We start from the raw sequence: 17,844 nt of genomic DNA on the forward strand, positions 1-17,844 counted from the left end.
CAAAAGACTTAGAGCAAAAAGAACATAAATTTAAAAAGAACTCATAAATCAAAGGAACTTTGGTGTAAAGTCTCCTTTTTGTCGCTCACCGAAAACTTACCTCTAGGTATTATGTTTAACCAGGAAACAGTAACATTTACCTATTAAATCAAAGTTAAGAGTTTAATTGATGTCTCCATTTTACACAAAGTAAGCATTTGATTTTATTTAACTTACAGACATTCAATGTATCTGATGGAATGAAAGAACAAAGATTTTCTTTTGTCATGTAACCTAGGAAAGCTAAAGCAAAATAAAATTATTTTCTCTAAACAAGGAGTCCCTCAGGAATTTATATCCAAACATGTTGATAAAAGGTATGTCTGTAGGGCCTTCCAGGTAGCATGTAATAGTGCAAAACCCAGGAAAATCAGGATAGATTACAACTTCAGACTTTAGTCCCTCCCCAAAAGTCTTCATCTTTTTTTTAATGTTTACTTTTGAGAGAGACGGAGAGAGGGAAGGAGCGAGCTAGCTCAAAGGAGGGGCAGAGAGAGGGAGACACAGAATCCAAAGGAGGATCCAGGCTCTGAGCTGTCAGCACAGAGCCCAACACAGGGCTCAAACTCATGAACGGTGAGATCATGACCTGAGTCAAAGTCAGATGCTAAACCAACTGAGCCACCCCAAAAGATACTTAATGGTAGAGGCGTCAGAGAGCTGCAGAAACCATGAAGCCTCAAACAGTGAAAATACCAAAGAGGGAAGAACATTCTTTAAAAAGTGTAAGGTAGCCAGCCATTTCTTCTCTCTGAGGGTCTTTTCTGATTCTGGGTGAGGGTCGGGCTTGACCCAGACAGAGGGCCCAAGATGAAGGGAAATAAACCAGAAATGCTCATAACAGTCACATAGAGCCTATGTGACAAAGTGAAAACCTGAGGGTGCTTAAACACATGGCTGCTTTTCCCCCACGGACAAATGCCCTGTAAAGGACAGGGTGGAATCTCCTGGGGTCTCACTGAAAGAAAGACCTCACAGAGGAAGCAAACCCACGTTAAAACCTCGCAAATGTCTTAAGGAGAGAATGGCTGTATGTTTAAAGATATAAAGCATTGGAGTACGGGATGGCTGGTGCTATAGACTGAATGTTTGTGTACCCCCAGTATTCATATGTTGAAACCTAATCTCTCGTGTGATGGCATCTAGAGGTTGGGCCTTTGGAAGGTGCCCAGGTCATGCAAATGGAAGCAGATAAATGGGATTAATACTCTTCTAAAAGAGACCCCAGAGAGCTCCTTTGCCCCCACCCCTGCCATGTGAGGACACAGCAGAAAGACTCTGTATCGAAAACTAAAATTCACTACTAAGAGAATTTTTAACTCTATTAAATAGAGAGACATACCATGTTCATGGATTAGAAGGTCAATGCTATTGAAATGTAAATTCTCTCCAAACTGACCTAAAGGATTCAACATGATACCAAGCAGAATCCTAGGTCTTTGTTTTGAGGTGAAGGAGAAGAAATGGATTATAAAATTCATATGGAAATATAAGGGGTTAAAATTAGCCAAGGCAACCTTGAAGAATAAGTTGGCAGACTTATGCTCTTCTATATTCAGACCTATTAGAAAACAATAGTAGTTACAAATGTGGTGGTTGCACACAGACAGAAAAAAAGACTGATGAAGTAGAATAGAGAGTTTAGAGTTTAATAGCAGATACACACACAGTCCCTGTTTGTGACAAGGACGTGGTGGTTGGAGACAAGAAAGCATGGTCTCTGCAATAAAAATGCTGGGTTAATTGAATACACATACGAAAAACAAAAGTATATCCTGACTCTTCTCTTAGACAATATACAGTAATGAGTTCTAAATATATTACAGGCCAAAATATGAAAGATAAAATAATACATCTTTTAGAGAAAAACATGCTGGTGTCTTTGACATAGGCCTTTGCCTATTTTTTCAAGTGGGACACAAAAGTATTCACCACCAAAAGGAAAACATGGCAGGTGATGTTAAAATTCACATGTTCAGTTCATCAAAGGATATCATTAAGAAAGGAAAAAGGTGGGGCCCCTGGGTGGCTCAGTCGGTTAAGCATCCAACTCTTGATTTCGGCTCAGGTCATGATCTCATGGTTTGTGAGTTCAAGCCCCACATCGGGCTCTGTGCTAACAGTGCGGAGCCTGCTTAGGATTCTCTCTCTCTGCCCTTCCCCAGCTCACACTCTCACTCTATCTCAAAATAAATAAGTAGGGGCGCCTGGGTGGCTCAGTCAGTTAAGCGTCAGACTTCAGCTCAGGTCACGATCTCGTGGTCTGTGAGTTCGAGCCCCACGTCGGGCTCTGGGCTGATGGCTCAGAGCCTGGAGCCTGCTTCCGATTCTGTTTCTCCCTTTCTCTCTCTGCCCCTCCCCCGTTCATGCTCTGTCTCTCTCTGTCTCAAAAATAAATAAACGTTAAAAAAAATTCAAAATAATAAGTAAACTTAAAAAAAAAAAACTCTGGCAAAAAAAAAGAAAAAAGAAAGGAAACAGGTAACCCCCAGAGAAGATATTTACAATACAAAGAAATCCTATAATCTGTAAGCAAAAGACACAGCCCAACACAGGATAGGGAAGGAACTTGAGTGGGTACTTCACAACAGAGGATATATAAATGCCAATAAACATGGAAGAGGTAAACAACTCCGTGACTCAAAGAAATAAAAATTAAATTATGCAGAAAGAAATTAAAATACAAATCAGTCAAAGACATACGATGAAATGCAATACTGTGACCCACCTACCAAAGAGCTGAACTGGTCGCATGGAACCTACCGAGTGTTGGCAAGGATGTGAAATCATCAGGAGCCTCACATCCAGCTGGTGGAAAGCCAACCTGGTACAAACACTTTGGACACGGAAAGTATCAGCTAAGGGTGACCAATGTACACCCTACGATCGAGGAATGACACACCTAGCTGTATATCCAACAGAAATGTGGATAGTTCACCAAAATGTATGTGCCAGAATGTTAATAACAGCGCTATCCATAATAGCCCCCAAACTGGAAACTACGCAAATGCCCGATAAGAATGCAATAAGTAAAGTGGGGTCATTTACACAATTGAGACTGTACAACATTGAGAAGGAACGATCTGCAACTATTCACAGCAACACGGACGAATCTCGCAAACGTAAGATTGAACCAAACAAAGCCAGATCGGAAGACCACATCCTGAATGGTTCCATGCATATAAAGCTCAAACCCAAGCAGAGCCAATCATCACTGCTAGATTACCTGCTGGATGTCTTTCTTGACCCTGTAATATTGGACGACGTGGGTGCGTTCAGATTGTGAAAACCCTTTAAGCTGTGTATTTATAGAAATACGAGTGTTCCTAATATTTCAATTAAAACTTAACGCCAAAAAAAAAAAATGCATGACTACACAGAGAGTGTGTACCTGGACTGCAGCACCTTCCCCCGGAGAGCTGTAACCATTCATGTATTCTCGAAGTACCTGTTTCCCCTAAAGGTAGGCTCTCAGCACCCTACGGTTCTATAGAAGGACAGTCTCAGCTGCTGATGGGCTGATACTCCAGGAAAGGTGAGTGGCAGGATGTCAGAGGGAACAGAGCAAAGCTCACATTCTCAGGTCCGCACACTACTTCGCAACCTTAACTTACTACACACAGCTCTGCTGACGCAGTTGACAACAATGACAAGGCAGCACCACAAGAGAATTTTCTTTTAGGTACCTCTTAGAGACTAGAGACTATGAGATCAGGATGGGGGAATTTAAAAATACACTCAGAAGCAGAGCTGGAGACTTGTTCTGTGGTTAACATCGATGAAAAGCTCTTTGGACCTTTGCATGGGGCCCCAAAGCCAGTCTAGATGGATTCTGGAATCATGCTTCACAGTGATATTGACCCCGCCCATGGGGAAGAAAGGCACTCTAGTCCCTCCCCATGGATAAAGGTTAGGTTGTAACCCACAGAGCAGTCAAGGATATACAAGGCACTTTTCATAAACTATTATCAATTTTAATGAGTTGCAAATTACCTAACAACACGGTTCCTAAATTATAAGTGAAATGCTTCTGTTTTGCTAAAGCAGAAGCAGCTGCAGTTAAGTGATTGGGAGAATAAAGCCCTTAATCCTACAGATTAATAAGGCATGACCTTTCACGTTGGCAAGCATTTTATCTTTGGAGATGAATATCATCATTTACCTTATGTGGTCCAGATTTTCTGAAAAGGTTAAGGTCGTGCCTTCAGAGTACGCGAACCCTTCTGTTAAAGACTTCAACGAACACAAAACTGCTGGCCTGCCAAAATTGCTGGGGGCGGATAACAACTGTTAAGGAAAACACCAAGGTGGAGAGAGAACATTCTGGAACGCAGTAAGATGGAATCCCTTTGGAGGATGTGCTGACAATGGAGCAAACGGGCAGCAATTAGCACCGGGTAAATCCCTGTGTGATTGTCACTCCTGCTCAGGTAATCACCAGAAAGGTCAAATGTTAGTCTCACTGTCTTATGTGGGCTGAAAACTGTCACAGGCAATTTCTCCTAAGAGCTCTGGAATCCCACAGGGGATGGTCATGGGCAGGCACGGCCTAGCCGGCCGCTGATTTCCAGCTTACGGCCTTTTGCTCCAAATTCTGCTGGGTTGACCCTCCTGCCTCCCTCTTACCTATAACCTCATCTTTATTCCTGAAATTGTACAGGGCTCAGCGTTCCTTGATGGTTACTGAATGGCTCTTCTGCCCTCCGAGAAGATCTAAATTGTGACGCCACACACCAAAGGCAAATATTTTGCTTCAGTAAAGTCCAAGCGGCCTTGCCCCCAGCGCCCACACTATGGAGAGAGTTTAAAGAAAACAAAGGGGACGGTGGGGGCGGGGAGGGGGGGGAGATCAGTTCAGGTTCTTCCTCGAGCTCAGCGCATACGAGACAGTTCGAGCCAGGAAGCCCATACTATCTCTAGCATCTAGATTAAGTCTTTCTATGATTATCAGAGTGTCCCGTTCCCCATCTATTTTCATTCTGAAGAACAGGGGAATGGTAGTGTAAAAACAAGCCGAATTATCATTAAATTCGGCCGCATGTTCTCATGACTTAGTGACTCATAGAAAGCGTATTGGAGTCTGCTGGTGAAAAATGCAATGTGGGTTCCCAAGAAGACACAGATATAGAAGCAGGCAGGCCAGCTGTAAGATTAAAATGGAATACACTGAGATAATGATTTTTCATAGGCTAAGATCTATCATGTCTCGACCTGCCTTTTCCCTCATTCCCTGTATAATAGATGTGCTGATAATGCCAGTTGACTCAAAATTGAAATATTGTGCAAAGTACATTTAGATTGATTAAAAGAGAAAAAAATTGTCATCTGGCTCCATAGGGAAATAACTACCAAATAATACCAGCTTCCAACAGGGGGTGGGGAGACCTGAACTTCAGACAGATGCCTCGGAGTCGTGGTCTTTCTCTTTTTGTACGTCCACCAAGTTGTAGATTGCATGGGGGGTGTAGTAAGATCCTTTAGATTAATTCTGCTTAAAATATGCTAGTTTGGATAAAATCAAGCCATTAGTTATGATGGCAACCCAATTAAGCCAGTTTAACACCCCTTATCTCAGCTGTTATGGTAATTGAGGAAGAAAAATAAATTGAAGACCCAGCCATCATTCCTCGTTATTTCAAGTACCAGTAAAATATCAATCACGTTGAAAATACTAGCTACAATTTTGTCACTGACAAAATGGCCCGATAAAAAAGCCCGGAGATCTGGTAATAGAGAGACGGAGATCGTGGCCATTTATTGACAGCATGCGCGGTCTGTGGAGGGAGTGGCGGCCCAGTGCTCTGCGACACCTGGAAATAAGCCAGCCCCCCAACCTCGATGGACCACGATTGGTCTGAGACTTAGGCTCCCTCAGCCTCAGTTTCCCTGCCTGCTGGGTTGTTATAAGGACTGGAAATCATGAATGCAAAATTCCTGGCATCTAGTAAACACCTAGCAGATGTTTAAGTCAGTGGACTTGGACCGAGTTACCGACTGATTTTCTAACCTTATCATTGCAGAATCACCCATGTCTGAGGCCAGCTAGGAAGTGCCACCTGACGACCACCCTGGTGGTGGTCTGAGCACTTTTCCAGGGAAGGGATGGGCCACAGAGTCCTCCACTCAGAGTAGCGCTCTAAATCAGAAAATTGGCCAAAACATGCCGCCTTCCACATGGGCATCGTACCTCTGCCTTATGGGGAAATTTAAGATTTAAGGGGAGATTCATCTACCCGACAGAAGGACATTTCCATGTTGAGCAGCCAAATCAACTGTCTTAAGCACAATGTTTTCACACATTCATTGGGGAAAAGAAACTGATTTGGGCATTAAAATACTGCCTGCGATGCCCATCTCTGCCAGCGCGGTTCATCCTGCAGAAGCGTCTCTTAGCTGGTTCTCCTCTGTATCCCCATTTCCCACTTTGGGGAATAGCAAAGCCGGCTGCACAGCCCCCACCCCCAGCTGGAACCCATCCCCCTGATGCCCCTCCGCCACCACCCCTAACCCCGCTCCTGGGTCCAGCCCGTGACCCCGCATCCCGACCGCGCCGGCGCCCAGCTGTCTTCCTGCGTCCTCGTGCCTCATTCAAGTCCCCTCCTCCCGTGCCTGCAGCATCGTCTGCCTTGATCAAAGCCATTCTCCTGACTTCTTCCCACAAAACAGCCCCACGACTTCCTCCTTCCAGAACAACCGCTCCCTCTCCAAAAGCATTCTCAGTTCCTGCACGCACAAATGCTGTCTCTTCACAAAGCCTTCCGATCTGCCACCAGGTAGTAAGTTATTCCATGCCACAAGCTTCCACGACACCTTATCCTCATGTCTTTCACCACTTTACCGTGCTGTCCCGCATCGGTGTACATATCCATTCCTGCACACCATTAGCCTCTCCAGAGCCGGCATCCGAGCTGTTGATTTCCACGCAGATCCGGCCAGGCACGCACGGGACAGAGTCCCCAGTAAATGGTTGCTGACTGAATGAATGAAAAGAGGCATTCCTGTTTCACCACAGCCTCCAAATCAACTCTTCCCCTTTTTTCCTTTCCTCTGAAGTTAGCAGAATGGAAACAAACAAACAAAAGACCAAAATGTTGAATTCTTTACGAACCACTCAGACTGCAGATTACTGTCTCCAACTCCAGGCATGTTTAAGGTTGAGTTATGTGAATAATTACCTCAGGTCCACGTGAAGCATTACACGTGGAAACCTGCCATTGTATTTTGCAAACCTATTTTCTGACCGGGTTTTGGGTTGGTTTGCTATTAAATTTTTCAGAGTGTAAAATGGAACTGGCAAGCTCTGCATTAACAGAGCAATTTTTTTAAATGCCTATGGATTTGAAAGCGACGAGATTCTTGGCTTATGGGGCACAGCCCAAAACAGATACGTAAATAGTGACACTGAGAAGCCACCGCAGATACAGTATCAGCTGAAGAAAACAATACAAAGGATAATCTTATTTAGAGGAAGCGGGGTTCACTCTCACTTCTAAGCAAAGGCGAAGGTACAGTAGAGCCCTGTTCGTATGAAGAAATAGATGTGGCATTTCTTTGCTCATAGCTGCTTAGTGAGGGTTCAGCAGAAGCCCAGGAACACGGGGGGAACTTAGGCAGAGTAGATGGCCACTCGCACACCTCTTGCCCCTGCAAACAAGCCTCAGAAACCAGCTGGGGTGCTTTCCTTCTCTCAGGAGCCCACATCTGAACTTGGGCTCCTCTTACATTGACCCATCTTCCTGATTTTCCTCCCAAAATTGGGTCCTCAAGCTTCTTGACGCATCATCTGAGGTCTCTCTCCTTGACCCTGGCATGGACTTCCTACCCTCAGCCCCAGTTTTACAGAGCCCATCCAATGCACCCTTTATTTCTCCTCTAGCGGGGATGAGGAAGGACTAGACTATAGACAAGGTCACTACTGCTCTCAGAATAGAAGCAAGATAGAGCTGGAAACCTATGGAAATGTAGCCATATATGCTACATGTACGCAAAGAGCAATTCATCATTAGCTCTTTCCGGTCAACCTAAGTTAACTCAAAAAATCTACTGAGTACCAGGCCGGAGAACAGTCCTGATGCTCAGAGCCCACGGGGCTCAGGAATAAGCTTCCTGCTTTTCTCCCCTGTCTCTCTCTCTCCCTGCATTTTATTCTTCACATAGGCAAACTCACTTTGCACACTATTCCCCATCGAAAATCACTTCCACTCATGAGTCCCAAGGTAGGGGCCATGCTGCATACCTCTAGACCCAGCTCAGGGACGACGTGAAACCAGGGACTAGAAAAACCTACCACCTCCCATGGGGCACCTGGGTGGCTCAGTCGGTTAAGCGGCCGACTTCGGCTCAGGTCATGATCTCGCGGTCCGTGAGTTCGAGCCCCGCGTCGGGCTCTGTGCTGACAGCTCAGAGCCTGGAGCCTGTTTCAGATTCTGTGTCTCCCTCTCTCTGACCCTCCCCCATTCATGCTCTGTCTCTCTCTGTCTCAAAAATAAATAAACATAAAAAAAATTTTTTTAAAGAAAAACCTACCACCTCCCTGTACTTTGCAGAGCTAGTTCTGAAAGTTCTTGTCCAGATCCCGGTGGTCTGTGTGTATGAAGCCAGCCCGTCCCACTGTGGTGAGACCAGGAACCCTACTCTTCCAAGGGGACGCTCTTGAGGACATACATTTGGAGCACTGCAGCAGGTGAAAAAAAGTCCCTTCTATGCCCGTGTTCACAGCGGCATGATTCGCATCAGACCAAGAGCGCCAACAACCCAAATGTCCATCAAAACACGGTCTGGCCTTGGAATGCAGTAGCATTCAGCCATAAAAAGGAAGTGATTCCTGCGACAACATGGATGAACTTCAAACCCATGATGCCAAGTGAAAGAAGCCAGACAGGGAAGGCCACTTACTCTACGATTCCATTTATAGAAATGTCCAGAAAACATGAATCTGTAGAGAAAGAAAGTAGATCAGTGGTTGCCTAGAGCTGGAAGTTAGGTATGAAGAGTTAAGTACAAGTGGGCCCCAGCTTCCTTTTTGGAGTGATGGAAGGTTCTAAAATTAGGTGGTAGGGGTAAGCCCAACCCTATAAATATACCGAATATCAATTCGTCATAAAAACAAACAAAGGAGTGAGAGAAAAGAAAGTAGAGTTGCCAAAATATTTTTAAACCTCTGTATAACTTTTGAATTTACGTTTCTGTTTCTGATTATTACAATGGACATAGTTACTATAAAGAAAAAATTTTAAAGTATTATTTTAATGTTAATTACCTGGAGCAAAAATCACTAGGTTTGGTATATTTCTTTCTAATCTTTTTCTAATTATAGATATTTTAATTAGGATTACACTCTGTGGGCTTTTTAATGCTTATTTATTTTTGAGAGAGAGGCAAAGAGAGAGGGAGACACAGAATTTGAAGCAGGCTCCAGGCTCTGAGCCGTCAGCACAGAGACCAATGTGGGGTTTGATCTCAGGAACCAAACTGTGAGATCATGACTTGAGCCAAAGTCAGACATGTAACCTACTGAGCCACCCAGGTGCCCCTACACTTTGTTTTTAGTTGTGTCTCTTACCAATAAGATATATAGATATGTAGATGATGTATAGATATGTAGCTACATAAATTATACATACACACACACACACACACACACACACACACACACACACACACATCTGGCGTCAAAATAATGGAATCTATCAGGAAAATCAGTATTTTTTGGCTAAAGTAGAAATCCTATTTGGTCAGGATTCTGAGTAAAACAAAATAAAATACTCACGAACAGAGGTATCCCAGACCAGCTGCCTGAACTTACAGCTGTACTTACAAGGTCTGCAATACCTTCTGTGAATGTAGGTGCCTTTCTCTGGAAGCAGGACCATGGCCTTCACCAAACTCCCAAAGGAGGACCCACCTCCCATTCCATTTAAAATCTACTGCCAGGAATGGTCCATCTCTCAGGGGCCTTTCTATCTTCTAACCTATGAAGACGGGAGCCCCGGCAACCACAGGTGATCCCTCCAGAGGATGAATGTCCTCTGATCCTTAAAGCAGCTACCCTGAGAACACGGCCCATGGGCTCCTGGCGGAGGGGGGCTGCAAGGAGGAGGAATCATAGTTCTAGCTCCACATCCTGGGAGTTTTGCTCAAATGGAAGCTTTTTCCCTACTGAAATCGAAAATCCACAGGAGAGGATTTCTCAACCATGCTTTGGTGCTGACATTTGGTCCTGCTGAGTAGGCCGCTGGGGACTGACGATGGCCAGTAGAAAGGGATGAGAAGGGGAGAGGGATTTTTGCCAAAACCCAGAAGCTCCCATATTTGCGGGGCCCCTGGAGCTATCTCCTAATGCCTTCTCATCCATTCTACCAAATGATGGCACTTCATCATGATATATTCAGAGTGGAATATATTCATGATATATTCAGAGTGGAAAAAATATAATGGATTCCTCTGAGATGTTCACTTATTCAATAAAAAAAAAAGAAAAAGAATTTTCCAATTAAGAAATTCTACCAAAGACAAGCTGACAGTGGAAAGCCAAGCTCAAAGTAATTACACATTTCTTTTTTTTTTTTTTTAACGTTTATTTATTTTTGAGACAGAGAGAGACAGAGCATGAACAGGGGAGGGGCAGAGACAGAGGGAGACACAGAATCTGAAACAGGCTCCAGGCTCTGAGCTGTCAGCACAGACGCGGGGCTCGACCTCACAGACCGCGAGGTCATGACCTGAGCCAAAGTTGAACTTAACCAACCGAGCCACCCAGACGCCCCATTTCTTTTGAGTTCTCGATCCAAACAAAGTTGATGGTGTGCCACCATGAGAAGTTGCCATCCTTCTGCTGGTGAATGACGTTTGTGTTTCGACGTTAGCAGCTATTTATTGGAACGCTTATTCTAAAACTCTCCCTGGGTGTCGATATATTTACATTTCCACCAGCCCCGCTGAAAAGTCTCTATTGTCACTTCTTGACTCACTGCCCGGCTTCCTTCCAGCTGGTTCTTCCATAGTGGAAGGCTCCCAGAGAGAAGTCATCAGTCCCCTTCTCCTTGCAAAATCCCGTGGCTTCTCTCTACCCCTTATCCTCTGGGGCGTCACGACACATTTCACTGCCGTCCGTTGCCTCCTCTTCCAATTTACGTCCCCTCTGTCTTCTGCAAGCCGCCAGCCGCTCGTTAAACTCCGGGGTTTCCTCAACCTTCACCCCTTGGCCATTCTGCCCTGTCACGTCGCGTTGCCTGATGGGCTAGGACTACTTCAAAGCCTCTCTGCTGACAAGTCCTCCATCGCTACCCAGCGCTGGCGTGTCTCCTAAGCTCTGTGCGCCTTTACACGGGTGCACTGAATTTGAGGGGCTGTTCGCCCAATCAGAGCTGAACTCACGTCTCTGCGCTCCCCACTACCTTCCGCTTTTCTGCGAGCAGCCTCATCTGAGTGCATGATCACCAAGACAAGACGTCTCTTTCTTTCTTCCTTTTTCAATGCTTATTTACTTCTGGGAGAGAGCATGAGTGGGGGGCCGCAGAGAGAGAGGGAGAGGGAGCATCCCAAGCAGGCTCCACGCTGTCGGCACAGCACCCAATGCGAGGCTCAAACTCAACAAACCGTGAGATCGTGACCTGAGCTGAAATCGCGAGTTGGACGCTTAGCCGACTGAGCCACCCAGGCGCCCAAAAAGACGTTTCTTTCTTATTCCAACTTGCCCACATCGTGACATCATGACCACCTATCGCCGGTCTCGCTGCCTCCAACGTCCAACATCTCCTGCCAGTATCACGTGTGTTTCCATAAATCAGAGCAGATGTTCTGCCGTCTCTCTGAAAAACCTCCGGTGACTTCATGTGGTCCGCGGAATCAGTACAAGCAACTCGTCATGAAAGTCAAAGCCCCCTGTCCTGCCAGACACCCCCAGCCTCATCTCCTTGCCGTCTTGCCATGTGCTCTGCACTAGGGTGCGGCCCGTGATGGCACCGGATGACCTTACGTGTATCCACACGGACCAGCAGGCTTGTAGGAGCTGCTATGTCTCACCTGCCTCCCTGGGTCCCCTGGGAGGCTGTCACCAGACAGCTTGCCATCTCCTTCTGGGTTGATGAGGGATTAGGCTTCCTGCCTGCCCTTGTTAGGGCACAGCTGCAGGCTACAAACTGCTGGGAAGCAGCTTGCAGGTGGCTCCAGGTTGTAGTCACCTGGTCCCTTTGGCTTAACGACACCTGCACAAGGGCCACCTCTGCCTGCTCGCCCTTTTACTGTCTAGCTGATGGCGGAATAACCTGCCTGATTCTAAAAAGGTCTCATCGTTTCCTTACCCGCGGAATCTGTCGGACCGTGCCTTGCCTTGCACGTGATACCTGTACCCTGCGCTCAAATATTCACCACCCTTCGAACCCCCACATGATTCATAACTCGACTTTAATCTTACTGTGCATTTCAAGAAATAAACACAGTAGGAAGTAAAATAAAACTGGGCTTTTTAAGTACAACTGAGGATAGGAAACATTAAACCGAGCCCGACAATTAGGTTAGTAATAGTGCATAAAATTCGAGTACCACATTTGACGGGGGCGCCAAATCCTTTCTGGAATAGGGCAAATCCAAACGCTTACGATGTGTGGCCTGCCAATTTGGATCTAACCCTTCTCACAGAAATTAGGAACTATTAACGAATGGTTTGTCCCAAGACAAAATCTCTAATGCGTAGCTGATTAAAAATAAATTTAGGAAAAAGGAAGTAAAGTCACTCTGAGTCTTACTGAAATGAAACATTCTTTTCTTTGAGTGAAAGACACTATCACCTGGGTGATTAGAATGGCTTTTTAAAAATAATGTTCCCTACAGTAAAAAACGTGGAGGTCGCGGAAAAATTGAAAATGCAAGGCCTTAAAAATAAGACCCAAAGATTATATTACGGTCGCTTCATCTGTCCCAGTAGCCAGCTAGTGACTTTGTTTCTCGTCACTAACCTGACTTTCTAAATCTGTCCTACGCTGGCAGGCCAGCCAGGCCAGCCCCCCAGACCCATTTCACCCACAGAGGAAAACCCCGGATTAGCTCCTTCTCTCTCCAGTCAACTGGCCAGTCAAGGCAGAACTATGCCATACGTGCAAAACACAGCCTCCTCTCATGGGACCTCCGTCCTCCCCTGTCCCAACAGCACATGTGAATACTCGGGTATTTAGATAAAGCTTTCATTTGGTAAGTGACGACAGGTCCCATTTGCTATCTCCGTTCTTTGCCTCTAATTTGTTATTATGGCTAGTGTGCTAAAGAATTGATGTATTTTTATTTTTTTTAATGTTTATTTCTTTTGAAAGAGAGAGAATGTGAATGGGTTAGGGGCAGAGAGGGAGGGAGACACAGAATCCGAAGCAGGCTCCAGGCTCCAAGCCGTCAGCACAGAGCCCGACGCGGGGCTCGAACTCCGGAATGGTGAGATCATGACCATGATGGCTCGACCAGCTGAGCCACCCAGGCGCCCCCTGTGCTAAAGAATTTAAATCAGAGGTTTTATATATGAGAAAAGGCTTTTAACCACTCGACTTTATACAAATGCATAAGCTATTGTCTTCAGTCCCGTTCGAAACCTGTTAGCAGGTGGCCAGCACACTGGAGGAAAGCAGGTGACAGAGGTCTCTTGCAGCTAACACCTTCGCTCTCTGCCCCATAGGCAACCCTCCCGCTACAGGCACCGGGACTTTGCTGATCACTCTGGAGGATGTCAACGACAACGCCCCCTTCATCTACCCCACGGTGGCTGAAGTCTGTGATGACGCCAAAAACCTCAGCGTAGTCATTTTGGGAGCATCAGATAAGGACCTTCACCCAAATACAGACCCTTTCAAATTTGAGATCCACAAACAAGCCGTTCCTGACAAAGTCTGGAAGATCTCCAAGATCAACAGTAAGTCTAGTTACACATTCTGTAGCTGCTCCTTGGGCTTTGAAGCCTGGCTTCCCCAGCCTGCCTCCCTTCCCCAGGCTCTTGCTCCCTCCTACTCACTCCTGGTCTCCAGGGGTTGATTTCAAGTGATTCACACCCTGTCGGTGCTGACAGTTTCCCCACCAGCAGATGAACACAATCTGCACAAATACGTATCGGTTTCTTAAAAATGCAAGCATCAGAGTTTTCTCTTCTGTTTCTTTTCTGATCTCTCCTGTACTCTCCATGGTGTATTGTATACCCTATACCGTACGCCCTATACCGTAAGTGATTTCCTCTCAGATCATGATCTCACAGTCAGTGAGTTCGAGCCCCGTGTCAGGCTCTGTGCTGACAGCTCAGAGCCTGGAGCCTGCTTCAGATTCTGTGTCTCCCTCTCGGTCTGTCTGTCTGTCTCTCTCTCTGTCTCAAAATAATAAATAAACTTTAAAAAAATGTAAAGAGTCTCAGCCTCTGACCCTCCATCGTCCACTCCTCAAAATTACCTTCGTCTTTGCAACAACCGTGGCTTTCACGTTCCACCGCGATATCACCGCCCAGCCGTCCTGTCCCTCACTTATGACACATGCAAGCCCCGTCCCTTCTACCAGTCTTTCCGTGTGGGAAGGCAGAATTCCGAACTTGGCCCAACATGTCCCATCTGCCTTCCTAAGGCCGCAACACCAGGGTGCTGACCGAGGTACATTCCCTGTATCCACATCACCTCGCCCGCTTCCCTCCCCGGGGCAAATGTGAGCTCACTACCGAGTTCTCCTGGTTGTGCAATGAAGTAAAAAACCAGGATCCACGCATGTGACCCACACTCTGTCTCCAGTAGTGAACTTCTCCTGCAGCTGACCCAGCCAGGGTACCCTCCTCATCCACCAGCCGTAGGCTTCTCGAGAGGGATGGGGAATTATGCATTTCATTAACTTTTGGAAATGTACAGTTGCGCATAAAATTTTCTATTAAAACATCTCGTATGCATTGAATGGCCTTATCTCATATCTCATTTTATTAGTGCCTTCCTTTTGTTATTGATTCCATTTGCCTGTTTGTCTATTTTATTGCTTTTTTAAGGAATGAGTTCTGTTACACTGATTATTTTTAATTAAAACAACCTTTCTCTTGTTTGAGGGGCTGGTGCCTCCTTTGCTAGTTTTTGTGGCTGTAGCGGATTTAAATAACCATCACCAGCTCTTTCCAGAAAGTTCCAGCTGGAACTTCTTTGAGTGTCTTGTCCACTCGAGGGAGACGGGAGAATGTTCCGTTATCCTGCCTCCTCACTGGGGTGACTACGTACATCGGTTATTTCTGCTGCTTCTCCTTCTGGTCAGGATGACACTTCATCTGTTTCTGCTTCCATGTCATTGCTCAGTCTTCCTCATGGTTTTAAGAGATGGAGACTTCTCAGTCCTTTCCCTTGTCCTAGTTTTTTTTTTTAATACCTAACACTGTTCATGCCCAGAAAGAGGCAGTCAAAAAAAATTGTGTGTGTACATACATATAATATATATGTTACATATATATTATATATAACATACATATAATGTATATAACATACATATATGTTATATATTTAATACGTATGTTATATATATGTTACATATTTTTAAATATATGTTACATATAATATATATGTCATATATATGTTATATATAAATGTTATATATGTTATATATATAAATTTTATATATGTTATATATAAATGTTATATATGCTACATATAATATATGTGTTATATATGTTATATTTTATATGTGTTATAATAATATATATTTTATATATATTTTATATATGTTACATATAATATATATGTTTTATATATATTATATATGTGTGTGTTATATATAATATATATGTATGTAATATACATATATCCCCGGTCATCTGACTGACTTGAAAAGAGAATAGTCCGAGGCTAAAAACAGTGGCCATGTGGGGTGGCCATTTTTGCATGCCGCCCAAGGCCCGCCTCATAGCACATATTCCCACTAAACAAGGGCCTAAAGTTCAGTCCCTGTGCCAGGCTTATGCTGCGGGCTCCCACCCAAATCCAGAGCTATGGCTGAGGACTGATAAAGACATAGACTAGAACCCCAGGGCAACACATGTGGGTCCTGCCCACATTTAGAGTAAATGGATAGTTTGAGTTTGGGTAGTTTTGGGGTTTTTTGTTTTGTTTTGGGGGGTTTTTTTGGTCTAAGAATTGATTTTGATTATTTGAACTTGGATTCTTAAGTAAAAATGCTCTGAGCCGATTATTTCTTTTTTTTTTTTTTTTTGTCTTTTTTTCTTTGTTCCAGCTCTGTTAGAGTAGAGCTGACAAATAAAAATTGTATGTATTTAAGATGCAGGGTGTAATGATGTGAGAGTGGATTTTTACATCAGTTTGTTTAGATGTTGAATGTGATCTTTGCAAAGATGGCTTTATCGGTGTCATAAATTTGCAGGGGGCACTTCCTGGTATGCAGTCAGCTCCACAAAATGGGTCCCTTTGAAACAGAGTATAATAGCACTGAGCCCCAGGACTTCTTGGCGGTGGAATGTTCTATGCGACGCTGCCCGACGCTGTGGCCACTCGCGACACGTGGTTGCTGGACACTTGAGATGTGGCTGGCACACCTGAAAAACCAAATCTGGATTTTTATTTGCTATTAATGAATTTAAGTTTAAAAAAATTTTTTTAATGTTTGTTCATTTTTGAGAGAGATGGAGAGACAGAACGTTAGTAGGGGAGGGACAGAGAGCGAAGGAGACACAGAATCCGAAGCAGGCCCCAGGCGCTGAGCTGTCAGCACAGAGCCCAATGCGGGGCTCGAACCCACGGACCGTGAGATCATGACCTCAGCTGAAGTTGGACGCTTAACCGACTGAGCCACCCAGGTGCCCAAATGAATTTAAGTTTAAACACTCCCAGGGTTATAAACCAACATGCAATGCCTGTTTGGTGGGGTTTTAGTCACCAAAACCTGACTCTTTTATTCGGGGAAGTCTAACCCTCTCTCACAAAGGTCCTCTGGTCCCCACAGATACGCACGCCCTGGTAAGCCTCCTCCAAAACCTGAACAAAGCCAACTACCACCTGCCCATCATGGTGACTGACTCAGGGAAACCGCCCATGACGAACGTCACAGACCTCAGGATACAAGTATGCTCCTGCAAGAACTCCAAAGTGGACTGCAACGCGGCGGGGGCCCTGCACTTCAGCGCGACCTCGGTCCTGCTCGCCTCTCTCTTCAGTTTGGCTTGTAAGTAGCCCGAATCCAGGGCGCACACAAGTACGAAAACGTAACTTCCCCAAAGCCACTGCTTCCCGTATATCTGTCAGCATGATTCATCCCAGAGGAAGCATTCGTTCTTGGTTTATGTCCATATAATAGAAAGTATTACATGTAAACGTGTTCCAGCCACTCCAAGGAAATGTGCGAAGACGCTCAGTGTAACCCACAGACCGGGTGATGGGAAAAACTTCCTGCCAGTGCCACTGAACTTGGGCTGATAAGAATGCGCCGCGTTAGGTCTTTGGTCCGGCAGGGCCTCATCCCTCTCTGCAGTGTGCCGAATTATCTTTTGCAAGGTTAAAGTAGGTATCGTGCCTTTTTAAGAGCAGTCATGAGAATTCATGGATGGAGCCTGGGCCGTAGGAAAGTAGAGAAATGCATATTGCACGCATATTTTCACTGACTGGTGGTAATCTCTGCACTATAATGATGTATTATTTTAAACAAATGAATTGTTTGGCCAAGTAATATAAATGTGAGCATTAAATGAATAGATGCATGTATCAAATATTTCCTTTGCATGGAACGCTCTCCAACATAAACCTTAGCAATCATTCACATACAGGTAATGCCATTCAGATCCACTTGGGCTCTGGTATTTATATTTGG

At 45.0% G+C, this 17,844-nt stretch overlaps 1 protein-coding gene across 5 annotated transcripts in view; it reads left to right on the plus strand.

Annotated features, from left to right (window-relative positions):
• The window catches only part of CDH13 (cadherin 13), a 1,030,961-nt gene that overhangs the window by 1,001,850 nt on the left and 11,267 nt on the right, over positions 1-17,844 (plus strand). For all 5 annotated transcript variants that reach the window (XM_042919726.1, XM_042919727.1, XM_042919728.1 and 2 more), the window contains 2 exons: positions 13,700-13,933; positions 16,984-17,202. In XM_042919726.1, coding sequence (XP_042775660.1) covers positions 13,700-13,933; positions 16,984-17,202 — 453 coding nt within the window. The remainder of the gene's footprint in view (positions 1-13,699; positions 13,934-16,983; positions 17,203-17,844) is intronic.

The sequence above is a fragment of the Panthera leo genome, chromosome E2, assembly GCF_018350215.1.
Source record: "Panthera leo isolate Ple1 chromosome E2, P.leo_Ple1_pat1.1, whole genome shotgun sequence".
Lineage (NCBI taxonomy): Eukaryota > Metazoa > Chordata > Mammalia > Carnivora > Felidae > Panthera > Panthera leo.